General features: G+C 52.8%; 1 protein-coding gene across 4 annotated transcripts in view; it reads left to right on the top strand.

The window, feature by feature from the left end:
* The first annotated feature begins 4,234 nt into the window (after positions 1-4,234).
* ACSL6 (acyl-CoA synthetase long chain family member 6) overlaps positions 4,235-27,725 on the top strand; it is a 41,027-nt gene continuing 17,536 nt past the window's right edge. The window contains exons 1-14 of one of the 4 annotated variants that reach the window (XM_021702203.1): positions 4,235-4,459; positions 6,484-6,598; positions 7,292-7,356; positions 7,619-7,720; positions 8,231-8,330; positions 8,887-9,065; positions 10,077-10,109; positions 11,350-11,401; positions 20,310-20,383; positions 22,059-22,136; positions 23,637-23,771; positions 24,190-24,324; positions 25,361-25,456; positions 26,461-26,533. In XM_021702203.1, coding sequence (XP_021557878.1) covers positions 4,265-4,459; positions 6,484-6,598; positions 7,292-7,356; positions 7,619-7,720; positions 8,231-8,330; positions 8,887-9,065; positions 10,077-10,109; positions 11,350-11,401; positions 20,310-20,383; positions 22,059-22,136; positions 23,637-23,771; positions 24,190-24,324; positions 25,361-25,456; positions 26,461-26,533 — 1,432 coding nt within the window. In that variant the 5' untranslated portion in view covers positions 4,235-4,264. Of the gene's footprint in view, positions 4,460-6,483; positions 6,599-7,291; positions 7,357-7,618; positions 7,721-8,230; positions 8,331-8,886; positions 9,066-10,076; positions 10,110-11,349; positions 11,402-20,309; positions 20,384-21,923; positions 22,002-22,058; positions 22,137-23,636; positions 23,772-24,189; positions 24,325-25,360; positions 25,457-26,460; positions 26,534-27,725 lie in introns of all 4 variants that reach the window. The other 3 variants (XM_021702205.1, XM_021702204.1, XM_021702202.1) reach the window with 3 other exon arrangements.

Here is a 27,725-nt window from a genome sequence, read left to right as displayed (position 1 = left end):
CGGCTGCTGTGGCACCAGCAGGCTCCCCACCAGGGTCTCTTTCCTCCCATCGTCTCCTTTCCTGCGCTTGGACAGCTCTGCTTTTCACCACCTACCTTCCAGGGCCCCGATCAGTGGAGGCCCTAGTACGGTGGCGGGAGTCCCAGGCCCCTTGCCACCAGCTGGTATCCTGAACTCTTCTGTGGCAGAGGAGAAAAAGGCATAGGATATGCTGGAGGAGGGGAGACCGGTTTGCGCTGAGGGTGGGGTCCTCCCTCCTGGTGGATATTTGCAAACACAGCAGCTCACTTGGCAACAGGGCCCCACTGATTCCCTTGGGTACTGCCCACCCCCCCATCCCTGTCCCATGCTACTGCCACCAGGAGAGCCTCCTGGGGCATGGGAGGAGGCAGCTATTGCTGGCACCCCAGGGACCTCCGAGTCCTACCCTGGTCCAACGGAGAGGGAGTGAAGGTCAGAGTAGGCCGAGGCCCTGTGAAAGAGTGACTCCCAGGCCTAGGCTCTACCCTGCCCCCATGCCAAGGGTTTGGTGGCATTGATTGACTCTCAGGCCTGTGTCCTCACAAGACCTGAATCTGCAGCTCTGCCCTGCAGTGGCTCCCAGGTCTGAAGGGACTCTCGGGGTGGATGCAGGCGGTGGCCCTGACGGTGTGTGAGAAGCTTGGTGAGCCTGGAAGCATGACACGGTGCACCACCGATTGCCCCGGGTGCTGCCCACCAGGCAGGGGTGCGGGCCCGACCTGAGGAGGAGGGGGGAGGCAAACCCTTTCTCCACCACCTTCCATTGCCCCAGGCAAGTGGGCTTCCTAGAGAGAAGGACCCAGCCAGGAGAAGTTGGTGAGAGGGAGGGCGCCCACCCCTAGTGTGTGCACGGTGGAGAACCAGCCACGGGCCTGACTAGCTGCTGCCGCTTCACGGGCTCTGGTGGCCTCGTGCTGCCTCCCGCCCCTGCAGTCTGGGCCTGGGCTCTTCTGAGCAGGGCTGGAGCCAGTTATCTGTGGGCTCAGCAGCCCCGGACGTAGAGGTGTGGGTATGGATGGTCCAGTGCCGGCAGGGGTGGGTGGCCGTCCCAAACGAGGTAGGGGTTGGGGAGGCTGTAGTCTGGGGCCTGGATCCCGGCTCCCCCTCTTGCTCCCTGTGTACCAGTAGACGGCAGCTCCCTTCTTCGGCGGCGTCTGTGCGCTCCCACCTTAGGCAAGGGCTTCCCAGACACCAGCAAGTCAGGAAGTTTAGGCAAGTTCTGTTCTTCCCTCTCCTGGGGACTGTGCTACTTTGGTGACTGGTGACAGAGGCCACCTCTCAGACTTGTGGCAGTGACACATTTGTACAACATTTCCTGAGTGGAATATTCAGCTGGCTAAGTGCTCCCCGCTCTCTCTCAGCTCCAGCCTTGTATGTTGGCTTCCCTGTGCTCAGGACACCCTTTCCTCTTCGTCCTTCTGTCTCAGCACCAGTACGACTCCCTGCCAGAAGCCAGTGCTGACTCCCCATACTGAGCCGGGCACCTTCTCTGGCCCCCCAGGCCTGATCACGACCCAGACCGCGCTGCATGGCCCTGCCCCCTCCTTCACGTGTCTCCTCCGCGGAACTGAGGGTAGACCCACATCTGGCTTGTCCCAGGGCCCGGCCCCAAGCCAGAGGGGAGCGGGGAACCGTGTGAGGGTTTGCTCCGTGATTGGGGGTTGTGTGGGTGGATGGATGAGTTGGCCATTCTGGGCTGTGCTCTGTGAAAACCCCAGCATTGCAGCAAGGGCTGCAGATGCCCACGTTCTGCTGCAGCTTCGCATCCAGGAGCAACTGCCAAGGGCTAGTGTACTGTTGGTAGGGAGCTACCTTTCCAGGGTTCTCTCTGACATTTTTGGGACCACGTAGCTGAGCTCTTGGGCTTGTCCGAGGCTTCTCAGCCCATTGACCCAGTTCAGCCCATTAGAGGCAATGTCCGGGAGCTTGGAGCCCACCCCAAGAGCTGAGGAGCGTATCTGGATTTTCTATATGTAGACTAAGTCACTTATCTGATAGGCATGGCTGTGACTCAGTCTCCCCATCTGCAGCTTAGGGAAGTAAATGTCCCAAGGAAGCTGGCTGATCCCCTGCCCAGAGTCTTCCCCAGAGTGGTTTTCCTTGGTGAATTCACTGGGGTCCATAGCTGGGCCTCTTCTCAGCTGGTGCAGTACCTTCATGTGATCGATATGCCCGGAGTGATTTGTTCCTGTGGGGTAGCCTGCAAACTGATCTAGCTCAAGGAGGCTGCCAGGAAAACTGGGTTTCCAGCTCAGGAACTCAGTGAGAATGACCAGGCTGGCTTGGGGCCTTACTTTCTCTGCACCCCAGGCAGCACCCAGAGTCTGTGGGTGGTTCACAAGTGTTCTCAGGACTCAGAAGGCCTGTTGTGCCATGCACAGAGCATCAGCTCCCGGGGCCTAGCCACCTCTGCCCGGTGCTTGGACCTGCCTGGACTGAGCATTCTAAAGATGGGCAAGGGGAGTCCACAGAGGTGGGTTATGTGAAACCTCGTATGGCTTATAAGTGAAGGAGAAGGGATTTGAAGCAAGATTTGCCTGCTTTCTTGGCGATGACCTGGCACATCACTGACCTCATCTCTGGTGTGGTGATGTTACAGTTTAGTACAAATATTGTCAGGATTTCAGCAGATCTCTCAGGGGTCAGGCAATTGCTGCTTGGCTCATGTCCTGTGGCGGTAGAATGGCTGCTGTTGGGTTTCTCATTGTTTCCCAAGAAGCGAAACCACAGCCATGCTTCCAGAGGTAGACGGCCAGTAAGGAGAGCGGCTGTGGATGGTGAAGTGGTGCCTGGAGCCTACCCAGCCCTCGTTCTGCTGGCAGACCCGTAGGTGTTGTGTGGCGTTTCTAGCCTCGGATCTGCCTGGGCAGTGACTCCGAGGAGGCCCTAGCAGGGATAAAAGCATCCCATGCCTGGTCCATCCTTGCTCCCTCTCTCAGTCCTGGGCGAAATGCAGACCCCTGAGCCCAGCTGGCCATGTCTGCCCTGCCAACACGGTTCACTTAGCCATCAGGAGGATGTGGTAGCTCCTGGGACCTGTTCTCTTTGAACCAAAGTTAGTCACTAGTGCTTCCCACAGAAACGCTTCTGCTGCCCACCCCAAGGCATCCTCTCTGTCCCCTGGTAGGCTTACTGTGTCCCCTTGGGCTGGGGTGGGCAAGCCTGGCACCCTGCCCGCCATAGGCGGTATCACGAGAAATGCACTTTGCTGAGCCCTTTCTCTCTGGGCCTTGGTTCCTTTCCCTTCCCACCAGTTTAACACGTGCTCCCTAGGCCACTTCCGTTTGCTCTGGACATTAGTGGATGGGATGTCCAGTTAAGGGGCCCAGTTAATGGTGGGGCCACCTGTACCTCTTGGTGCTTGGTCAGGGACAGTGCGCACAGTGGTCAGTGGTCTGGGGCCAGGGAGCGGGGCCTTGACCCCGCCCCAGCTGCTCTTGGTAACGCTACTCTTCCTCAGAAAGTTGGCCCCAGCATCACCTCTGGCCCTGGCAAGACTTTGGCTCCAACTTTCCTTCAAGGAGGGCCTGTGGTGGATCAGGATGTGGACCTGGGGGAACCCTGCTGTGTCACTCACTGGACCCTTGCCAGATAGATCGATGACCTTATGTCATGAGGGCCAGAGGTGTCTGTCAGGATGGGTCTGTGGGCTCTGCTCCCTTTGCCTTCTGTCTCCCTCAGGCTCAGGGCCTGGGGCTGGGAGCTTTGGAATGGGGTGGGAGGAGCCTGCATCACCCCACTCATTCTGGCCACTGTGCTCTTCTTACTCCAGGAGCAAAGAGAAGCACAATGGTATGACCACACGGGAGAGGTGGTGCACCCAGACCCTGGGGCTCAGGAGGCTTTACTCCGGAGCTGTCAGACCATGCGCTGGCCTCTGGAAGATACGGAAGCCTCTGTCAGTCATGGCCCAGGGCCAGCGCGTATGGTTCTCAGGAGAACTGGGCTGGATGTCTGACTCTCAAGGGTGACTCCTCAGGGTTCCGGCCTGTCACTAGAAGGGCCTTTCTAGGAAGCCAGCTTCTGGGATGTGCTGTGTTGCACCAGGCGACTGTGTACCCCAGCTAGCCCAGGGCCCGCCCTACAGTGTGTTTGGCCAGGGCCTGGCCAAGGTCGCTGTGTCGCTTGTGATCCTAGACAGTTGGAAGGACAGACCTGAGACTCCTCCCTGGCCTGCCATCAGCTCTCCTCTCTCACCCACCTCTTGTTTCCTGCAGAGTTCATTCTCTCGCTTCTGGAGAAGATGCAGACCCAGGAGATCCTGAGGTTGCTGCGGCTGCCTGAGCTGGGTGACTTGGGCCAGTTTTTCCGCAGCCTCTCAGCCACCACCCTCGTGAGTGTGGGTGCACTGGCCGCCATCCTCGCCTACTGGTTCACTCACCGGCCAAAGGCCTTACAACCACCATGCAACCTCCTGATGCAGTCAGAGGAAGTGGAGGTGAGCAGAGTGTCATAGCTGGCGGCAAGGAGTGGGCAGAGGCGTCTTGAGGGCAGAAGGCAAACTTGCAGCTGATTTGACCCAAAATGGTGCAGAGAATCTCATTTTCCCCTGGCAGTGAGCCAGTACACCTCCCCGGGGCCTCCTACACGATGCTTCTCTGCCTTTCCCAGGAACTGATCCATGGCCTTGCACCGGATCTCTAGTTTGTCTGCTTCTTGGGTGGGAAGGCTTGGCTTGCCAGTGCTTCAGTAGAAAGCCTGAGGTTCTCAAGGGGCCGCCAGGTAACTTTGCTCTTGGTCTCCCTGTGCCCAGCGCTGGTTTGGAGCTGGAACTCAGAGCTGAGCCCACCTCATGGCCCTGTCTTCCCAGAGCACATGGACTCACGGGAGGGCCACCAAGGGGAGCAGGGGCAGTGGCCCAGCCTGGGCAAGGGTATTCCAGGCTCAATCTAAAAGGACTAGTGAGATTTCTTTCTTTCTTAAGCTTGTGAAATTTATTTTGCCTTTTAAAAAATTGTCTTTTTCTTAAACTTTATTCATTTTGAATAGATAACATATTCACACTTCCAAAGAGAAAAAGGTCGCAGACTGAAAAGCTTCAAACCTTCTTCCCCTTGCCTGCGAGTTCTCCCTAGAGAACTGTCCATGAGCGAATGGATAGTTATCCTCCCCTCTTTTTTTTTCTTTTAAGACTTTATTTATTTATTTTAGAAAGAGAGAGTGAGAGGAGGGGGAGGGGCAGACAGAGAGGGAGAGAGAATCTTGAGCAGACTGTGCTGAGCACGGAGCCTGGGGGCAGGGGGGCTTTACCTCACAACCATGAGATTACAGCCTGAGCCCAAATCAAGAGTCAGATGCTTAACCCCCTGAGCCACCCAGGCGCCCCTGCCCCTCTTTTTAAATGCTATCCTGCTGCATACACAGTTCAGCGTCTTGCTTTTTTGCTCTTGAGGGTGCATTCGGCAATCATGAGCATGGCAGAATTTTGTGTGGTAGGAGAAGATGCAGGTCTAGATAGGACAGGGATCTTCAGGGCACTTTTCCTGCAGAAGGCATGATGTGTGCAGAGGTGTGGGTATGTGTTCTTGCACTTGGTGGCTTTGGGAAATAGTGATTCACATGGGGTAGCTGGATGGTGGAGAGGGGTACCCCTGGACTAGCAGAGTGGTGACCAGAATGGCCTTTGGTGACTGGCAGCCCTGAAGGGCTGGCCATGCCTCTTACTAGCTATATGGTCCTTGGCAGTTTCTTAATTCTCTGGGCCTCAGTGTCCTCAACTGCCAAGTGGGTAATAAAAAGAGTGCCCACTTCCTAAGGTTGTGGTAAGGATTTGGTAAGATGACACAGAGCAAGTAATAGACTGTTTTGGTAAGCTTATAATTACAACTCACTTGGAGAGGCCAGTAAGGACAAAGCCCCACGGGCCAGGACCCTGGAGGTGGGCAGCATGGATTTATTTTGGGTTTTTAGTAGTAAAGAGACACGGGGCCAATTTGTGCTGTAGAAGGATTGAGCGGCCTGGGCAGGAGTGTTCCTGGACAGGTACCTTCGGCCAGTACACAAACTAATTCACACTATTATGTGAATGATGGATGGCACCCAAATGATTCTTAACCTAGGGGCGCAGCAGCAGCAGATGATGATGAGGTAGCCGGACGCCGGCCAGCACTCCCCATTCCATTGTACGAGTGAGCATAGCTGTATATGAATTGTGACTGGAATTCTGGACATTTTGTGGGTGCCGTGTGTACGTATGGGAGACCAGTGTGCTGGGCCTGTGGGCGTGAGCCAACTGTGTTTGAGTGCGGGGCCACACAGGTCAAGTGTAGAGGTCATGTGTGTGCCGTCCGGGTGTTCTGTCTGGGCCCTATGTGTGAATGCATACATGCAGAGCACGTCACAGTCCCACCTATGTGGCCCTAGTCTGTGTCCACGCCCCGTACCGCCTGGTGTGTCCTGGTGCCCTCTCCTGATGCCTCTGCCTGCCTCAGCCAGCTTCCCTGGCCTGTGCTTGGCTCGTAGGACAGTGGCGGGGCCCGGCGATCTGTGATCGGCGACGGCCCTCAGTTGCTCACCCACTACTACGATGACGCCAGGACCATGTACCAGGTGTTCCGCCGTGGGCTCAGCATCTCAGGTGAGAGGGGGCGTGGGGGTGTGCAGGAGCTGTGGCAGGGAGTGAGCAGGTGCAAAGGTGGGGAGGGGCAACGCAGGGGCCAGGGGCCTGAGAGGGGAGTGGTACCCAGGTTCAGAGGGAAAAAGCCACTGTTGGCCCTTCTCCCACCCAGTCGGAGAAGTAGCTGCAGTGTGTGGCCGAAGGGCTGACCTCAGCTTTGTTCTAGCACTTAGAACTGCCTGACCTTAAGCTGGCTCTTAGCCCGTACTTTATATCTCCCACAGGCAGCCCTGATAAGCCTCATACTGCCAGGCCACTGGCTGGCATGGTTCACAACCTGGGCCTCTGAGATGTCTGGGTGGGCTAGGGTAGGGGGCAAAAGGAAGTGGTCCACAGAGGCGACTTTCCACCTCTGCCCCACGGCCAGGTCTCTGTGTCCTCCTGGGGCTGCATCACACAGGTCATGGTGGGAACTGGCGCTGTGTCGTTCCCTGTTCCTGGGCCTCCCTGATCCCTGAGGACACATCATGCTTGTGTACTTTAGGCCTTCTTGGGCTTCTGCAAGTTAGACAGGGAGCTAAAGGGCAGTTCACCTGACTCCTGGACCAACCACCCCATGGCCTGGGATGTCCATTCAAGTGTCTGATGAGCAGGTGCAGGTGACAGCCCACACTACCATCCTCCCTGGCACAAGGCCTGTTTATCTCCCTGCAGGGAATGGACCCTGTCTTGGCTTCAGGAAGCCGAAGCAACCTTATCAGTGGCTGTCCTACCAGGAGGTGAGTGACAGAGGACAGTCCCCACCCTGTCAACCCATGTAGACCTGGCATCGGGGGGGCTCGTTGGGTACCCTGCAAGGTGTCAGAGGGTCATTGTTTCCTTGCTTGGCCTTTCAGACTCCTGGCAGCTACCTCACAGGGTTTCCAGCCGACCTGGGTAGGGACTTGGGAAGGTCTCAGACCTGTAGGAATCTCCACCTGGGGATCTCCCTCCCCTGCTGAAAGTCCTTGCTTTCCATTACTTCCCCATGTCTGTGTGCAGGTGGCCGACAGAGCTGAATTTCTAGGGTCTGGACTTCTCCAACACAATTGTAAACCAAGTACAGATCAGTTTATTGGCGTTTTTGCACAAAATCGGCCAGAGGTAAGCATCTGCCTTCAATGGTTTTAGAGGTATCGGTGGCGTAGGAGCTTGGGTATCATACACAGCCCCGATCCTACTGTTTGTAGGGCCTGGGACAAGAGGAAAAATGAATATACTTGGTCCATGCCACCCCCCAGTCCCTTGGCTTTGCCCCTAATCAGGAGTGGACATCCCAGCCAAGCTCCATCCACGACAGCCAGCCCCACAGACCGCTGTTCCCTGAGCCATGCGGGAAGAAGGACCCAGGGAAGAAGGCCGTGCAAGCCCTTTAAGCAGGCTTGGGACTGTTTTGGAGTCTCAGAATTCCCTGGGGCATGCATGATCTAGAAGGCTGTGGGTGAGCAGGCACAACGGGTTAGCTTTGTGGATGCCTTGCCGCATGGAGAGGGCCAGAGCAGAACCTTCTCAGTAGGACCCAGAACAAGTCCCCTGGTTGCCTGGGCATAAGAGCCGTATAGCCCTCCTGCCTGCTCTGTGCTCCCCCAACCCCAGACCTGTGTGTCTCCACAGTGGATCATCGCAGAGCTTGCCTGCTACACGTATTCTATGGTGGTGGTCCCGCTCTATGACACCCTGGGCCCTGGGGCTATCCGCTACATCATCAGGACAGGTGAGCCAACCACATCCCCCTCTTGCCACTGGCAGCCAGCCCTCCAGATCCCCGCCTCTCAGATTATACTGATTGACACTAAAAACACTTTGCCTCCATTCTCGAAGAACATTCTCCACTTTGGCCCTTGAGTTGGCTTTCCCCAGTTACACTTCACCTAAAGGCACCTTCCACATGATAGCCTGGCTATCATGAAGGAGCCTCTGCACCAGCCCCCACACAGACTTCCAGCTCCCCGAGGCTTCGTCCAGCTTGGGGCAGATGCCCAGGGGCAGGGGCGAGGGTGCCAAATATCTCCAGCAGACCTGAGATTATGGAGCCTGAGCCTGGAGCAAAGGAATGCTTAGAAGCCGCTCTAGGAGGTTCCCTGGCCTTTTGTCCTTGGCTTCTCCAGAGCTCCCTGCGTTTTCCTCTCCATACAACACATGGCCTGCGTGGCCTGTCTTAGTGCATTTATTTACACCCAAGCTCGGGCACACGCAGCCCATGGTTCTGCTGCCTGGCGCGTGTACCCACGGTCACAGCCTGTGCTCACACAGCCTGACTTTCCCTTCAGCCGACATCAGCACCGTGGTCGTGGACAAACCTCAGAAGGCTGTGCTTCTGCTGGAACATGTGGAAAGGAAGGAGACTCCAGGGCTCAAGCTCATCATCATCATGGAACCGTTCGAGGAAGCTCTGAAAGACAGAGGGCAGGAGTGCGGGGTGGTCATTAAGTCCATGCAGGCTGTGGAGGTGAGGCTCTGCTCCTGGGCTGTGTCCTGGGCCACAGCTCGTTGGCCCCTGAGCCAGAGCCGCTGGTTATCTGCCCCTCTCATGCCCTGGGCTGGATGTCTTAGGTCATCAGGATATGTCAGGGTTGAAACAGGGCAGGCTTCGCAAGGGCTGGCGGTGGGTGGGGGGTTGGTGCCCACAGGCCTCCCCTAGGCGACAGGCTCCGTTGGCTGGCACAGTTATTGACAGAGGCACCAACAGGTGGGTGGTGGTACCAGCCTGCCCCAGAGTTACTCACGTAGCCTCTGGGGCTGCCTTTTCTCCAGCCTGTCTGAACCTGAGGACTAGACACAGGAGGTCCGGGAGTCTTTGAGGGGTTCTTTCAATGTGTCCGAGACTCCCAGCGGCCAGCAGAACCAGTTGTTCTGTGTGTGACCTTCCCGGAGCTGTTGCTTTGGTGGCAGCTTATGGCCTGCTGGAGTGACACAGGCCGTCCTGGCCTCCAGGGCCTCATGCCCTGCTCAGTAGCAGCTCACCCCCACTGTACCTTCCTGGACATAGGCTCCTGGGCTCTCCCCTTGTCCTCCTGCGTGCCTGCCTGGTCTGAACTAGTAATGCTTGTGCACGTGGCTTTTGGGGCCACATTTACACTGGCAACCCCCATCTGCCCCTCCCGCCCTGACCCTTTATCTGGAAGTCCTGGCCACCTAGCCCCTCCGTCCTGAATGTTTGTCTGGATGGGCACCTTGAGCTGTCTCCTGCACTGCGCATGTGCACAGTGCCTCGCCTTTCCCGGGCCTCAGGCCCCTCGTCTGTAATGTGTGCGGTGGCCCAGGCCTGGATGTGTATTTGAGGAGAGGCCGCTCCCGTGGTTTCTCCACATGGGCTGCGTCTGGATGGGGAATCCTGAACTTTAGACTCCACACAAGAGCAAGACATACTAGACTGAGTTTGTTTTGATTTTTTGTTTCTTCACTTGTTTTGATTGATAAGAACTTTTGAGCATTTAAAAATAGTATTTTTCTCTTCCAGGAGTGTGGCCAACAGAATCATCAGGCTCCTGTGGTAAGCTCATCGGCCAGTAGGTCTTTATTGAGCAAGATGCTGTGCAGGTCTGACCCTCACAGACCCCTGCCAGGGGCTTGATAGGAGGTCAGAGCCGCCCCCCTGTGCTGATAAGCAGCTACTGTGAGCAGCTTGGGAAATGCCCGCTCAGGGCGCCAGGACTTGTGTGCGTGAGGGTCTAGAGAGTGACCTGAACCAGGAGTCAGGTGTTGAGGAGGGAGGGAAAAAGGGCAGCCAATCCTGGCCACTCTTGGTTCTCCAGGAACCTTTTCTTTGGGACGGCCTATGTTTTTCTTTGACGGTAGTGAACTCTAAGGACAGGGTGAGCAGAAGCTGTCTTTGTTCATCTTTGCTTTGTGATTTTTTCTGCGTGTCACCCCCAAGTGGTGCTGCCTGGGGTTGCGTCACCAGTGACGGTCACTGGCCCTGGGAGGGCCCTGTGGGGGTTTAAGCTTGCTTACACGGCCTCTCCCTGCAGCCCTGCCTCCAGCTCAGCCCTGCCCCCTCTTCTTGCCGGCCCCTGAGCGTTCTCATACATGGGCTGGCCCTTCGTGGGTGGCTCTGGGAGGTGCCCACCTCCCGCACCCAATGCGCCAGCCTTAGAGCACTGTTCTCCGACCCCCTGGCATGCCCTTGCCTCTTGTTCTTCTCCCAGAGCCCACCCTCTGTTCGTCTGGAGAGGTCTGGCTTGTCCCTCAGTCTGAACTCGTGTCACCTCCTCTGTGTACGAGCAGACGTGCTCGGCTTTTCCTGGTGACCCCAGGACTCTGTGCCCCGTGTCAGGGGCAAGGGCCTGACGCAGAACAGTCTTGGTGACACTGTGGGAAGATCAGTTCCTGGGCCACACATTCTGCTCCCAAGCCTAACCCCAGACATTTGGGAGAAAGTGGGAAGGAAGGATGGCACTGGATCATATCCACGAGGGCTAGATGTGGCCACTGCAGCCCAATCCCATCTAGAACTGAACTCAGATTCAAGTTAGGGAGGCCCCAGACGCAGGTGAGAGGTTAGTGGGACAGATGGATGTCCAAGCCCCCATTAGGTTTCCTCAGCCTTTCTTCCCCTTTCCTAGGGATGTGCCAGCCCGCCTTTCTGGCTGCAGCACGCAGGGCATGCGCACGGCCCCACATGTGGCAGGTGGGGGCGCACAGAAGGGCCAGCTGGTAGAGGGGCCTGGGGGTATTGGGCCCTGGCTGGCCACACTGGGTCCCTTAACTCACACCTCTTCTCAACTCTGCAGCCCCCGAAGCCCAGCGACCTCTCCATTGTGTGTTTCACAAGCGGCACAACAGGTGAGCAGAGGTGCCCAGATCACCAGCCGGGGCCACCTGCAAGCTTCCCTGGCGGCCTTGGTGCAGCGGATGCAGGGGGCTCTGGTGCCCTGCGCGGCACGGGCTGAGCCTTGTCCTGTGCCTGGCTCCAGACGATGGGCCCCTCCTGCCGCTCCCAGTGCCCAGCAGGAGGCAGCCCAGGTGGCTGGACGTGGATGGACAGTGTGACCTGGGAGGTACAGGGTGGGGGCTCACCATTCCCTGGCACCGGGGCCAGAGGAGGGCCGGGTAGCTGAGTCATGTCATCCCTCCCTGAGAAGCAGCTCTCACCTCTCTGCTTCCTGCCCCTGCGTGGCCTTTGTGTCGGGGACGGGGGAAGAGGTATGGGGTTTGGTGTCTGAGAGCCTCGATTTGAGTCCCACTTCCACCACTTGCTGGGGGGCTACGAGCCAGTCACGTAAACTTGCCGCCACCACTCTGCCCAGCTTCTCACCTGGGATGGGAGCTGTTTAAAGTGCCAAAGAGGAGAGGGGACAGTGTGAAAAGGCGGTGCAAAGGCTCTGTGGGGTGGGGCTGGTGTGCTGTGGGGACGAGGACAAGCAGAAGTGACGCTCCCCATGCCTGGTGCCGACAGAGAAGTGCACACAGCAGCTTTAGCAGGGACAGCCAAGGCAGGCTGTCCTGGGGCGGGGGTCAGGACACACATGAGGAGCATGGTCACAGGCACAGCACGTCACAGTCTGCAGTGCCCTGTTGACCCAGTCACTGAGCTGCTGGGGCCCCAGCACGGCCTGTGAGGCCAGCAGGTGTGGGGGCTGGCCAGGTGGACACCACCAGCAAGTGGAGGTGGAGGACTTGGGCCCTGCTCCCGCGACCCCCAGCCCAGTGCTCTTCCCCTTTGCTGCTCCATCTCATCTATGGACTTTGGAAGTCACTTGTCTTTTCCCTGAATGGGCAAGGAGTTTCCAGCCTTCTTTTTCCAGATTGAGAACCGGCCTGCCTTGATGATAGCTCTTGGTGGGCTAGGCAGTGAATCCGGGGCTTCCGACGCTTTCCACAGATGTAACCTCTAAGTCTGACCAGCCCCATAAGCAGGACTCTCCATGAGGATGGATCACGATAAACGTGGCTTCGTTGGATCAAGATGAATTTTTGCCATTAACTCAATGGGTTTGAGGGTTTCTACCACATTGCTAATTTTTGTCAGAGAAGAAAGAATATAGCATTTGCTCTCCAGGAGCTGACATCTAGATTCAACCCACAATTCAAAAATGCCCTTCAGGTTTATATTGTTCTTTGTCATGAGTTTCATGACATAAACTTTTGGTGACCTGTCTCTCCAGCCTGGGCTGGGGAGCACGTTACTACTGTGGCCTCTAGCTTTAGACCCTTGCCCTTTGAGCGTGCCCCTAAGCTTTTCCTGAGTCACTTGATGTTGCCCCCGTTTCTGGAAAAGAACGTCACAGTGCAGAAATGGGCTGTCACCCGGTTGGAGAGGACAGGCCTCACGTCTAGTGCTTTTCCAGGCCACGAAGTCAGAACTGGAAGCTAAGCTGTCCTGCCCAGGCTCTGTGTGGTGGCAGTGGGATGTACGGAGCCTGGCCAACACGTCGCGATTTAGTGCCCAAGCCTCCCACTCTAGAGCTGTTGCTGGTGCCAGGGGCAGAGCTGGACAATTGAGCACACCTCTCATCACCCTGCCTGGCTGTGCTTGGATTTCCTTGGCCTTCGCCTGAGCCTGCTGTGCCCCTGGTAGCCAACCTGTTGTCGACCACATCAGCAATGCGTGTCCTCAGCCTCACAGCCCCGGCCGGACCCAGCGACCCAGCGACCCAGCGGCCCAGCTTCCCTTCCATAGTAAGCGTCCTGGCTCGCAGCTTCACCAAGAGCCACACTGTTCTCCCGGTGGGGAAAGATGGGAAAGATGGAAAATATGATCTAAACCTGACATTTGTTTCTGATTCTGGTGGAATCATTCTGGGAAGATTTTCTTCTTGGTATACGACGGAAACATCTGTGGAAATTCCTAGACTAAGCCCGTGCTTTGGAGCCCGTAGTCAGGCCAAGAAGGCCCTGGAGGAGGTGAGAGCTTGGGATTCGTCTGTGCTCAGGGATGGCTCCTGGCTGGGTATGTGGGTTGGTTGTTCATAGTTCATAAAATGACTATTAGCTGGACTAGAATCCGACACCCCCTCTCCTCCAGAAAAGATAATTTGTGGGTGTAACATAGTCCAGTTTGGGAAATTGGGCCCCATGAATGATAATTAAGACGTATCCTATGAGGACATGCACCCCCTCTTCCCAGAGAAGAAAATATAGTGGTCTTTTAAAACATACCCTTTTTTTTTTTTAATAATTTTTTTAAAAGATTTTATTTATTCATTTGACAGAGGGAGAGAGACAGCGAGAGAGGGAACACAAGCAGGAGGAGTGGGAGAGGGAGAAGCAGGCTTCCCACAGAGCAGGGAGCCCGATGCAGGGCTCGATCCCAGGACCTCAGGATCATGACCTGAGCCGAAGGCAGTCGCTTAACCGACTGAGCCACCCAGGCGCCCCTAAAACATATCCTTCTTTTTTTTTTTCTTTTTCTTTTTTTTTTTTTTAAGATTTATTTATTCATTTGAGAGAGCAAGAATGAGAGTACATGAGAGGGGGGAGGGTCAGAGGGAGAAGCAGGCTCCTCGCTGAGCAGGGAGCCCGATGCGGGACCCGATCCCGGGACTCCAGGATCATGACCTGAGCCGAAGGCAGTTGCTTAACCAACTGAGCCACCCAGGCGCCCAAAACATATCCTTCTTAATTGATATGTTTTTAGCATTCTTTTTCTACTTTATGTAGATTGACTCATTCAGCTCATTTATGGAGCATCCCCTATGCATCAGACCTAGTGCTGGGGGCTAAGGTCACAGGGATGGGTAAGCCAGAGCCCTGTTTTCATGAACTCACAGCTCATGTCACCGAGCAGTTTGGTACTATGTGGTCACCGCCTCGAGGGTCCGCATCCCAACGTGCCTGGAGCACTACGCCACCGAGAGGTGGGAAGAGCAGGACAGAAAGAATTCCCAGAGGAAGTCCATCTGAGCGGAGTCCTGAAAGATCGGTAGCTGGGGGAGAATAGGAGGAAGGGCATTCTCAACAGGGGGAACAGTATGTGCGGAGGATGGGCTGCAAGAAGGAAAATGTTGCTTTGAGGGAGAGTTGAGTGAGGGAATAGCAGTGTGGGGACAGGGCCTGGAAGCCCTGGCCGGAGAGGAGTGACGGGGGCCGGAGTTTCAAATGGAGGCTGAGCAGGTGCGGCCAGAGATGCTAGAGGAGAATAGAATCTGTCAGCGTTGTCTGGTGGCTGAGCCACACCTGCAGGACGCTGCCGCCGCCGAAACACTGGCTGGTGCTCCTGACAAAGGCTAGTCGTGGAGTGGAGGCTGGACGCAGAAGCCGACTGCGGTGGAATGAGGAGTGAATGGGAGGTGAGGATGTCACTTCAACAGGTGGACAGTTCCTTCACGAAGCTTGGCCCTGTCACCAAAAGGCCTGCTCCAGAATGTTCATGACCTTGCGGTGTGGATAGTCAGAATCTGGAGGCAACTCCAGTGCCCATCGGCGGTGGAATGGTATACCTCAATAGAACATTCTACCTCACTGTATGTTGAGTGAAAGAAACCAGGCACAAAAGATTGGGTGGTTTCTTTGATACAAAGTTACACACATCATCAACTAGTCTACGGTTTTAGAAGTCAGGCTAACGGTTGCCTTCCAGGATAATGGTGCCCTGGATTATTGATGATGCTCTGTCTTGACCTGGTACTGGTTGCACAGGTAAGTTCACTTAAAAAAACAAATCTCTTGAGCCTTATACTCACTTGGGCACTTTACTATATGTATGTTGTGCTGTAAGAGAGAGTTTATGTAAAAAAAAAAAAAATAGATCAGCTCTGAAGGAACGGCAGAGCAAGAGTAGAGCTGGCAGAGACCTGGAGGGGGTGGGGCTCTTGTTATCTTCCTGGAAACCCCTGCAGGTGTTTCTTGGCATCGAGTAAGAGCCACTAGAGATGGAGGAAAGGGAGGTGCTGCTCAGTGGAGCCGAGCCCCCAAAGCTTTGGTTTGGACTGGGGGAGAGAGGGGGCTTCCAGGTGCCGCCAGGAAAGAGACGTGCCCTGCCTGGAGAAGGGAGGAAGAGTGGGTAGAAGCATCTCTTCTGTTCTAATTGAGGACACCCAGGGAAGCTCAGTCATGTGCAGTCCTTTAGCTGAGCATGAAGATGGCCATCAGCCTTACGTCTGTGGCTGCTCAGAGATAGGAGCTCGGGAAAATACTCTCCTTGACCTATTTGTTTTACACCGTTCAGTTCAAGACTTATGTGACCATATGCATGAAACTACACCTCAGTGCTCCTGCTGTAGGAGAATTTCTTAACCTCTCTTAAGCCCCCAGTTCCTTGGATATTAAATTAAGCCATCCGTGGGGCTCCTGGGTGGCTCAATCAGTTAAGCATCTACCTTCAGCTCAGGTCATGATCCCAGGGTCCTGGGATTGAGCCCAAGTGGGACTCCCAGGGGAGCCTGCTTCTCCCTCTCCCTCCCCCTGCTCATTCTCTCTCGCTCTCAAATGAAAAAAAAAAATCTTAAAAAAAAAAAATGAGGCCATCTGATATCTGCAGCATAGACTGTTTTAAGAAATAACTGAGTTACCATGTATGAGATGCCCACCCAGGACAGTGCCCATATTGGTGGGTGTTTAGTAACTGGCTGCTATTAGAGTTATTACTTGTATTCCTACCAGCTCTCAAGTCTGATTGTTTAAAAAAAAAAAAAGAATGGTGGGCATGTGATTGATGAAAGTAAGGCTCAATCCTAAATAAGATGTGGGAGCCTCAAGCAGGGAGATGAATACTCTGCATTATAGAACTTCCCAAGCATTTCTGTCACCAGCCTCTTCTATAACCCACCTTTGTGTGAAAGTGGAAACAAGCAGCCAGAGGAACTTCCAGCCAGAGGGCCCAGCGCTGCTCCCAAGCCCACTCCCACCCAGCCCTGTAGGAGAGACCTTGGGCTCAGCTTCACCCCATGACTGCCCTCACTTGGAGCCAGTGTCCATCCAGGGCAGACCTTCAGCCAGTGAAAGGCCTTTCTGCATGTCAGCCGTGGATTTCCAGCCAGGAATACTGGCTAAAGCCCAAATGACATTTGCAGAATGTGCAATGAAGAGTTTTTTCCTTCAGCAGCTGGAGAGAAAAATAAAAGGGAGGATGGCCAGCCTGTGAGTAGAAGGTGGGAAAGGGACAGTAGGTCTCATGCTGCTGAGATGTCGGGGCCTGGGCAGCAGCACCTCTCCTGATGATGCACCAGAAAAGGAGAGAGCTGGTTCTTTAACTTTGCCGGAGGTCTAGTGAAGAATGAGTACCTGTTCTTCTACGTGAGTAACTTGGAAATTTTCCCATATCACATTGAAGGAAATGCAGCCAGAAGCATGCACTATTCCTGAATCAGAGAAACAAGCAGAACTTTCCAAAGGCTCACCTCCCACCTCCCAGCTCGGACCCTGCATCCCGTTGTAGGATTTGTTGTCAACATGTGCTTCTTCTTCATCCTTGAACACATCGAGGCATGACTTGAGGACATCATTTGAACATTTCTGGGATTATTTAAAAATTCTATAACCCATTAGAAGTTTATAAAACCTTACTCATACCCTGCAAGAAAGCTGGAGGAGGAGGAGAAACACCAGAGCGAGAGAGGAGAGCCAGACCACCCGGTCGGCAGCCAGCCCTAGCTGGGGAGGGCAGAAGTGGCAGCAAAGTGGTCAGATTTACACTTTGGATGGACACCTGCAGGCCTGAATTCAGACTGTCGGTGACTTACGACACCCATGAAACTGACCTGACAGTGTGACCAGAAAAGGCATGAGGTGCCTCTGTTTTCATCCAGGGGCAGAAAAGGAACTGCCCCCCACCCACTGAGCAACTTTAAAGGCACAGACAGAGCCAAAAGTTTGTTTCTAAAAGGTGCAAACTTTTCTCATCGTGTTGGAGAGGAAAAAGTTTTGTCTAAGCAGAACTGAGTAAATGCTACCATTGTGTGTGTTGTGGACTGAACTGAATGGAGGATTCAGACAGTTTTCATGAATGAAGACAACTTTCTCTCTCTTGAGATTCACAGCCATCCACCTTGAAGTTGCATTAGGCATGAGCAAGTCAGCCAGCCTAGCAGATCTAAAGCTCTGTAGCATTGGGTGGTATTTTGTGCAAGTTCCGATTTCATACCTAGTATTTGGGGGGTATTCCTTAGAGACTTCCAGAACTTGGGGATCCACAGGTGAAAATTTCCAGGTGATACTCTCAGAATAGTCTGTGGACCCAGAGATTCTGTGGGATTTGTACATAGGAGGCAATTCAGGGCTTAGGTTTGAGGAAAGACGCTGGGATGAAAGAAGGCCCAGCAGAGGTAAAAACAGATCCCATATATCTTCATTAAAAAAAAAAAAAGATATTTGAACAGCTCCCTATTAAAACCCTGTAACCTTCTGCGTCCCCCAAGTCCCCTTGGTGATTTGCAGTATGGGTGCGTGTGCCAGAGACTTGTTAAAACCCCGCCCACCACACATCTTTGTCAGACCGAGACGGGGCCATTCCTGACGCTCTGGCGTCTGCCAGTAAGTTGAGCACACAGGCCACATGGGATAGAATTATGAGAGCAGCTTGACTTTTGGCTCCGTCTGCCTTCAAAGTCAGTGCGGGGTACTTCTCTTTCTGCCCCTGGATGAAAACAGAGGCACCTCATGCCTTTTCTGGTCACACTGTCAGGTCAGTTTCATGGGTGTCGTAAGTCACCGACAGTCTGAATTCAGGCCTGCAGGTGTCCGTCCACAGTGCGAACTGACCACTTTGCTGCCACTTCTGCCCTCCCCAGCTAGGGCTGGCTGCCGACCGGGTGGTCTGGCCCTCCTCTCTCGCTCTGGTGTTTCTCCTCCTCCTCCAGCTTGCTAATGAAGCTTTGGGCCCTCTCCCACCAAGTGGAAGTGGGGAGGGAGAAAAAGGAAGTGGGAAAGGGAAGTCAAGAGATGGTTTGGGGCAGACCTTTAAAACCTGCTCCTTGTGTCGTGGCCACTTCTGGGAGTTGTCTCGATCGCAGGCAGTGTTCTCTTTGCTGGCTGCTCCCTTTTCCACTGCACTTCTGCCTGTGGCGCACACGACTGCTTCTCCCTGAGTCAGGGGGAAACTGGCCAGTGGACAAGACTCCTTTTTAACCCACCATTCCCACTACCACCCCCTCAGACTGCTGTTCTTTCTGCAAACTCCCCATCCAGTCCCTGGGATTTATTATTTGTTTGCAGACACACTTTTCACATTTCTCACCAGGACCCTCAACTGCAGGGAACGTGATCGAGCTCTGAGTTCGCGTGGGTTTTGGGTTGGGAAAGAGGACCCCCCTGTTCCTCCCACTTTGATGGGCTATAGAACTGTGTAGCTCTCTCCGAAGAAATTCTTCTCACAAATCCATTCCTCCCCTCCTCCTCCTCCTCCTTCTTCCTCTTCTCCCTCTTCTTTTTCTCCTTCTTCTTCCCCTTCTCCTCCTCGTCCTTCTTTTTCTCCCCCTCCTTCCGCTCCTCCTCCCCCTTCTTCTTTTTCCCCTTCTTCTTCTTCTTCTTCTTCCCCTTCTATTTCTTTCCTTTCTTTCTTTCTTTCTTTCTTTCTTTCTTTCTTTCTCCTTCTTCTCCTTCTTCTTCTTCTTCTTCTTCTTCTTCTTCTTCTTCTTCTTCTTCTCCTTCACCTCCTCCTCCTCCTGCTCCTTCTCCTCCCTCTTCTTCTCCTCCTCCTCCTCTTCTTCTTCTCCTTCCTCCTCCTCCTCCTCTTCTTCTTCTTCTCCTTCTCTTCCTCCTCTCCGCCCCCCCCCCACTGAAGTAGAGTTCACATAGCATAAAACTAAACATTTTAATGTGAGCAATGGGGTGGCATATACTACAATACTCTCTTTATCTCAGGCCACTTAGTCTTTTTATTACCTCTTTCTAGGTGAGGGTTGCAAAGTTAACATATTGGTTTGTTTAATATTTACTGGGTAAATTCTACTCATGGTCTGGCCCTTCACTTTTGGAGTTTCACAGTTGTATCTGCTGCCTTATTGGAAACTTCTAATTTAACATCTTTTGACCATGGATTATATCCTTAGACCTTCTGAAAGCCCTGTGAGGTGGGCGTTGTCCCTGTTTTACAGGTAAGCAAACAGAGAGGAGAAATGGCTTCCCTGTGTTCTGCTCGCAATGACGGGCAAGGCCAGGAGTCGAGAGGCCAGTTAGATGTGTGTCCTATCCACTCTGACGTGAAATGGTGACCAGCTGGTCTCCCTCCCCAGCCTACTGGGCTCTGGGCCCCCACCTAGCCTCTGTGTTCTGAGTCATTCTAGCAGACCTGGGTTTCACTACAAGCAATCCTGAAAGGTCTTATCAAGACAGAGTGAGAATATCCTTCTCGAGTCCTATCTCTGCTGGTGAACAGGCAGGAGGGGCTGCCCCCGCGCTCTGCTCCTCTAGCCTGGCTTGAGCCTGGGGCCTTTCCAGGTGCTGCATGTAGCAAGGAAGTCCTCTGCCAGCACAAATGGTTGCTGGACTCTGGAGACGAGACCTGCTCGGCCCAGAGAGCAGCACAGGGTACTGGGTGTATGTGAGGAGCCTGGAGGCTGAGAGCCTGTGCTCCCCGGGGAGGCAGGAGAAGGGAAGGCACAGGTCCCAAGTAGCCAGCCTGTCAGGCCTTGAGGCACCCTGCCTGTGGGACTGTGTCGCCTGCCTTGCCGTCCCAAGCTACTGGGAGACTCAGGGGGAAAGTCTCCGGCACAGCTCGGACTCGGAAGTGTCTGGGACTGTCAACTTGGGCACTCTTCTCAAGCACTGACCCTTGAGCTTCCAACTAATTTGCCTTTTTGCTTTCTCTTTTCAGGGAGCCCAAAAGGTGCGATGCTCACCCATGGGAACGTGGTGGCTGATTTCTCAGGCTTTCTGAAAGTGACAGAGGTGAATAAAGTAGACTCACTAAACAGGTTTCTCTTGAGGACACCCTGGAGCCTCAGAGGTTTTTTGTTTGTTTTCTATTTTTTCCCCCTGATGTAATCTGAGCTGCCTTTCCCAGGCAGGAGTTTCTTTTGACATTAGAGCAATCCGACTTCTACAGACACTTTAACCCCCAAGCCCTGAAATGATCCATACCTGATAAATAGCCAGTTTGATTTCTAAGAGTGCTAAGATCCCAGAAAGAGAAACATGTAAACCTGCGTTTCATTTTTAACTGCAAAAATTGAGATATCTGTGGTTTCCTGTCTACCTTTATTTAGAAAGTAATCCTTAATAACTTGTTTTTCCCATAGGTCAGGGTTTAATTCAGTCATTTTGTGTTTAAGGACTACTAGAGTCTGAGAAACAATGGCAACTGCTAATTTGTAAGACTGTACTTAAAAAGGTAAATCTAAAGTAAAAAAAAAAAAAAAAAAAGCTTGATATCTTGGCCTGACAAAAGCATGTTAGCATTTTATAACCGACAAAGAAGGACGTTTTTCCACAAGTGGTGAGTATCCATATGTCCTGCAAGGTTCCTTAAGGAGAAAGGAATGTTCCTTTTCACACAAGTTAGGCTTTTTCTCCACTATGGAGAAAAATCACTCTTCTACATTCATGCCAGATGGCATTATGGAGCACATGCCCCCCAGACCCTGATAGATTTTTGGTATAAGGCGGTGAGAGGCTGTTGGTGGCTGAACCCACATCGGGAGCCATAAGCCAGGTTCCCAGGGCTTGTCCAGACTCATTCAAAAGCCAGCCCTGGAGAACGAAGGCCCTGTGAAAGGGTGGGGGGCAGGGGAGTCCAGCAAAGAAGAGCTCCCGAGGGCCCAGCCCGCCCCTGAGCGCAGGCCTTGTGCAGGCCCCCCCCAATCCTTGAGGTCAGTTCCCTGTGTGTGTCGTGGGCTGGGGTGCACAGCAGGGCTCCCTCTCAGCCTCCCCTACGGGTTCTGTCCACAGGCCATGGCTTTCGAGGCCTGGTTCAGCCATCTGTTTGCCTGGGGCTTCTACCCTAGCCACAGTTGGTGCAGACCTAGGGCTCCCCAGGTCCCTGTTCCAGAAGAAGGACTAGAAAGGGCCAACAAGTCTAGCCCCTTGGACTCCCTGCCCAGGTGGGCCAGGGAGATGGCGAAGGGGGCCTGGCCCCGGAGGAGACTTCCCTGCGGAGCTCGACTCTGCTGGTTTATGTGTGCTTCACTGGGCTTTTTGCTTCTGCAGATAACCTAGACCCACTGGCTGCGCCCTAACACTCGGCTTCCTGCGCTGCCCTGTCTCTCTCTCCCTCTGTCCTTCCTGCGCCTTTCACCTTCCTCTCTCTCTCTCACACTGTTTCTCTCTCTCATCTGGCCTCTCTCTTTGTCCCCCCTCCATCCCCCCCATTTCCCTTCCCCCTCCCTGTTTGCCCCTCCAGGACCATTTTCTCTGTATTGTTTTATGACTCTCTCGTCGTCTTCCTGTCAGTGTTTCTTTCCTTTCTGTCTCCCATGCCCGTCACCTGCAGAAAGTGATCTTTCCGAGACAGGACGATGTGCTCATCTCCTTCCTGCCTCTGGCTCACATGTTTGAGAGAGTAATCCAGGTAAGACGCCCACCTGACTGACCGGGCCTTGCCTGGGCTCCTTCTGTTTTCTTACAGAGTCAGTGGGCTCCCACTTGTGCGGATGTGCACATTGCCTATTTGCCTTTAGCACACATGTTTGAGCGAATGGTGCAGGTAAGGCCCTGGCTCCGGGAGGCACAGTTTGTGCCCAGAACCCAGAACCCTAGCAGAGTGTCACTTTGTCACTGGTGCTAGGAGGTAGAACTAAACTGCCCTGTCCTCGCAAGGTACCACAGGGGTCAGGGGACCTTGGCTGCCCGACCTGTCCCTCCTGGGAAGACTCCAGGGATGACCCTAGGCCTGCCTTGTCTTACCTGTGGAGATACCTCAGCCGAGAGAGGCCCCAGCTGGCGGCCCGTGCTCAGAGAGGATCACGGCTTTGCAGACGTGTTTTACATTCACACTCTGTGCGCTATGGCTCTGCTTATGGCCACGACACTTATATACCATAACTTCCAGAACTCATGAACTCCCGGAAAGGAAAACAAGACAGTAAAGTTGGGGAATCAAACTGCCATGACTCCTCGCTCCAGAGATAGGACCGGCATTATGATCAGCCCTGAGACCGGCCTTGGGGGGGCGTGCAGAGGGAGCGGGGGGAGTCCACGTAAGGCTGTGGGAACAAAGAATTTTCCAGGCACGTGTCACTCAGGGAACCAGCTTGTGAATAAGCTGTGTTTTTTTTTAAATTTATTTATTTGAGAGAGAGAGCGAGAGAGCACAAGCAGGGGGAGCAGCAGAGGGAGAGGGAGAAGCAGGCTGCCCTCTGAGTAAGGAGCCCCATGTGGAGCTGGATCCCAGAACCCTGGGATCATGACCTGAGCCAAAGGCAGATGTTTAACCAACAGAGCCATGTAGGCTCCCCTACGCTGTGTCTTCTAAGCCTCTCCCATCTTGCTTGGGGGAGAGCTGGTATATTAGGGCATGCTCTCCAGCTTTTCAGACATGGATTAGAATGCCATAGTTCATTACTATGAACTAGTTTTGTGACCCTTTACCTCTCTAAGTTTTGCATTCCTTGCCTATAAAATGGAGCTATAAATGCTGCCTAACTTGTAGGGTTGCTATGAGCATTAAAGAAAGGAGCATGTATTAGGCGCCAAGCATATTCCTAAACCCATTAAGAACCAGCCCGCCCCCCGCCCCACTTGGCCCCCTACCGAACAACACCCACAGCCAACATTAGCAATGTGTCACAGTATTCGTGGGCACTGCACACCCTTCCAGAGTTGCTGAGGTGTCCCTGGGGGAAATCCACAGACCTGGAACAGACCCGGTGCTAGGGTGCAGTACAGCTCAGAGACCTGAGTCCCCAGGGAGGTCCTTGCCCAGGGCTTGGGAGTTGAGCATGAGGGAGCAGGCACCAGTGAGCCTGGCTGCTCTGGGATCTCCCAGAGGCCCGGGATTCCCCTCCGTCTCCTGCTGCTTCACCCCGTGCCTAAGTGGGACTTAGTGGGAGGGGGGGCACCTCAGATGGTATTCTCGAGTGTCTCACGGCAGCAGCCAGAGCTAGGTTAGGGGGTCTTGGGTGCCCTCCATGTAGGGCAGAGCTTTGGGCCGTAGCCAGGAGTGACCACCCTGAGGGACTCCTCCCTTCCTGTCCTCTCCCTCCAGTCTGTTGTCTACTGCCATGGGGGGCGCGTCGGCTTCTTCCAGGGAGACATCCGTCTCCTCTCAGATGACATGAAGGCTCTGCACCCCACCATCTTCCCTGTGGTCCCTCGATTGCTGAACCGGATGTATGACAAGGTGAGCCCCATAGGGAGTCTCTGACCAGGCTGAGGTGCTGTGTATCTGCTGTGCGGACAAGGTCTGGAACCCCAGGCGGGCTTACCATGCCTCCTCCCCCAGGTCCTAGAAGTTGCCTCCTCTCTTGTATTCCTTCACCCTCACCTTCCTTCTCCTGTTTTCTTTCAATTCTCTAAAACCCTGTTTAAGGAGATTTTCTCTTCAGGAATTTCTATCCCTACAACGTGACCAGACGCTGGTTAACCTTTAGCTGGGTATCACACATCCACTGATCTCCTGCAGAGGCAAAAATGGAGTGTGACTTCTCTGTTGGTCAGGCTGTGGGAACAAAGGCCTTCTTCCGGCGGGGGGCGGGGGGGCGTCTGTTAGAGGTAGTACACACAGGCCCAACAGCTGTCTTCCAACTTCTGTTCCTCAGATCTTCAGCCAGGCAGACACACCATTAAAGCGCTGGCTCTTGGAGTTTGCAGCAAAGCGTAAACAGGCTGAGGTCCGGAGTGGAATCATCAGGAATGATAGTATCTGGGATGAACTCTTTTTTAATAAGATTCAGGTAAGAAAAGGAACAAGTGGCACCCAAGTGGCCTTATAGAAGAATTTGAGAAGCTCATTCCAGTGGCCTGGAATTTTATAAAATAACTCATTTGCTCATGAAATCAAAGCTTAAGCTACCATAGAATAATTAAAGGACTCATTTTTATTATCTGGATGTGTGTGATATTTGCCAAAAGGCAACCAGCAAGAAGGACTCCTGGAAAGTAGGTCCCTTGGTCTCCACAGACATTAGGGTAACTTTGCCCTTGGGTAGTCAGTCCATCAGGAGCTCCTGTGGCCTAAAGTTTCTCTTGCCCCTCCCTGTAGCCTTGGCCATGCTGGCTTTCCAGCAGCACTAGGTTCTAGCCACGAGGCCAAGAAGCTTCCTTTCCCTTCTTATTTCCTATCCCTTCAACCTCTCCCAGACCGGGCCGATCATGAATTACTCACTTGTGTATCCCCACATAAGTTTTCAGGCTCTGCATTACCCAAGGAACGTGTAGCTAATTAGTAGCATTACTCATTTTTTTCTTACTACTCTATTTTTAGCTAAGACAATTAATATTTAAACTCTCTTGGCTCAACTTACAGAAAGAAAGTGCTTAAAGAATCCGTTGTCCTCCGCTGTGCATAGTAAATAGAGCAGAGCATGGTATTGATTTATAAATGAGAAAAGGCTATGCCATTATGATGGAAGTGGGAAAAAATTGTCCTAAGTAATTGTTTTGGCTGCTTGCAAATGATGGGAGAGTGAGGGAAAAGCTGTGTATTTGAAGGAAGGAAGAGCCAAAATTACAGCATAGCACAGATTAATGGCACTTACCTCCAAAGACACAGAGGAGTTGGCCATACTGTGGGTCGAGTTGCAAAGCTGATTGGGTTGATTTCGTTTGAAAGGAGAAGCGACTTCTTCAGCCTCAGGCCTTCTCTTTCATCCCTTCCCTAGGGCCGGGTGGGGGTCCAACTGTTGAATGCCGACCTTGGATGAGGCCCACATGGGCTAGACGCCATCTCCAGCAGCACAAACTTCGGCAGTTTTCTTTCTCTTCCCACAGGCCAGTCTTGGTGGGTGTGTGCGGATGATTGTCACTGGAGCGGCCCCCGCATCACCGACAGTGCTGGGATTCCTCCGGGCGGCTCTGGGGTGCCAGGTATAGCCTTTCCACGACATTCCCTAGGGACAATGGGACATGTGGTCGGGGCAGAGCAGGAAACCCACTACACCCTCTCCTGAAGAGAGAAAGATCCTGGGGGCAGGATTTTAGTGGGACAAAAGCTCCCTCCTCTGAGGATGAAAAAGGCTCAGAGTCAGTGAAAGCCAAGATGATCTTGTGACATTCTGCAAAGTCCAGGTGTACCCACTTTGGGAAGAGGGGTCAGTTAAACTCTATATGGGTCATCGTTGTGCTAGAGAACCCATACCACATCTGTGCCAGCATCTCTGCATTCTCCGTCCTGCAAAATATCTCCCCACCTGGAAAAGGAGCACTAGAGAGGGGGATGAGAGCCCATTGGTGTTTTGTTAGTTGATTCAATAGGTTTTGTCATCCCCTAAAATACTCATTCCTTCATTTATCTATTCAATTAATATTTATTAAGTTCCTATATATGCAGGGCTGTGACTCGTGTGTTTTATGTAAAGTAGGCGCATCTGTTTCATAAAAGTACATGCTTAAGTTTTTATACTTTAGAAGCCGGTGCTCCCTTCACTGTCCTATTCTGTACCAACATGGCGTGGCCACTCTTAAAGGCAGGTTGTCTCACATGCTGTATTCCTGCAAACACTTGGGGCTCTGGAGGGGAATATCTTACAGAGTAAAAGTAAAACGTACAGTAGGTTCTAAAATATTTGTCTCTCATACCTATCATCCAAATGAAAAATAGAGTCAGTAGTTGAAAATAGGTCAGAAATCTTTACCCCAAACCACATAACTTTATCTCCTAAGTGTCGGTAGTAAAAATAGCACTACTTCCAAGCCAAGGAGTCACACCTGTTGTGTGTGTTCAGTTTCACCTGGAGTAACCTACCTCCCTTCTCATTGTCCCCAGCATGGAACAACCAGATGCTCAGTGGGAGGTTAGCTGGCTGAAAAAGGCAGCCAGTCATCTGTAGGAACATGTATACTTACAGCATGGTTTCGTTTTTCATTTGAAGGTTTATGAAGGTTACGGCCAAACTGAGTGTACGGCTGGATGTACCTTCACCACGCCCGGGGACTGGACCTCAGGTAGGATGGGCTGGAGATGTGGGAATGATTCATGGGGCACTGCTGATCTAAAACTTCTTTATGGAAAGCAAATTTACAGGGGCACTTAGGGAAAAAGTAACAGAAAAATAAGAAAAACACTGATGGTGGTTATGTCTGGGTTGTGGCACAATGGATATTGTTCTCTTTGCTACATATTTTTGTGATTTCCAAATATATTTTGTATTTTCCCATTTCTTTTATAGATAACTAAAAGTCATATATTAAAAAAAGAAGAAGAAGCAGTAGATCACAGAATATAGATATAGTTCCAAGGGGAAAAATGCTTTTAATATCAGTAAATGTCGGTATGTTAGGTTTTATAGGTTAGAACCTATTTTAGAATGAAGGAAGCAGGCTGTGAATTGGATATGATTTAGGAAAGAAGGGCAAGTTCATAGTGAGCACTATTTCTTAAACCATTTCTGAGACCCTTTGGGACCTGGGGTCTCCTATGATGTTAATGTCTAGAAGGCAACAGCATCGTCAGGAAGGAGCAGCTCCTTTCCACGCCCTCATTCTGAAGAGACTCATCTTCCAAGGCAAGGAGGAAGGTGTAGGTAGCCCATGTGTTTCCTATCACCAAATTTAGACCAGACACTAGAAGAATCTAAAAAACACTGAGCAAAAGAATCCTTCAGTATACCAACTTCCTCTGTGAGCCTGGGGCCACTCTTCAAGCTCAAGTTTACTCAACTACACACTAGAAAATTCCAGGTGATGCACATGGAAAAGAAGTATGCACAGCAATGCGATGCTGTTTTCAGAACACCTTGAGGCAGTCAGCAGAAACATAATAGGTGGATTCCATATTGGAATCATATTTGACCATGTCAAGGACAGAAGCATTTTTGTTTGAGTTTTATCTCTTCAGACTCTAGCTGAATAAAGCCTATCCTGTGTATAGATTCATTGCTCTCTCTATCCCTGGAAAATTTACTACAAGGACTGTCTTCCAAAGCCCTGGATCAGTAACATTTTTCTTATGGCTGCCATCATATTTACTGATCACTCACACAGATCCCCTTCTTTCTGGACACTCTCTTCCCTCTTAATATCATCCTCTACATTTTCCTATGTAAGATTTTTGAGATTTTGCCTTTTTAGGTCATCCTTACCACAAAAACTTGCCAAGCCTGTTGAGTATGAGAGGATAGATATCTTTGTCCAATAT

The sequence above is a fragment of the Neomonachus schauinslandi genome, chromosome 7 (assembly GCF_002201575.2).
Source record: "Neomonachus schauinslandi chromosome 7, ASM220157v2, whole genome shotgun sequence".
NCBI classification, from domain to species: domain Eukaryota; kingdom Metazoa; phylum Chordata; class Mammalia; order Carnivora; family Phocidae; genus Neomonachus; species Neomonachus schauinslandi.
The sequence above is the reverse complement of the archived record's forward strand: the minus strand, read 5'-3'. Positions and strand labels throughout refer to the sequence as shown.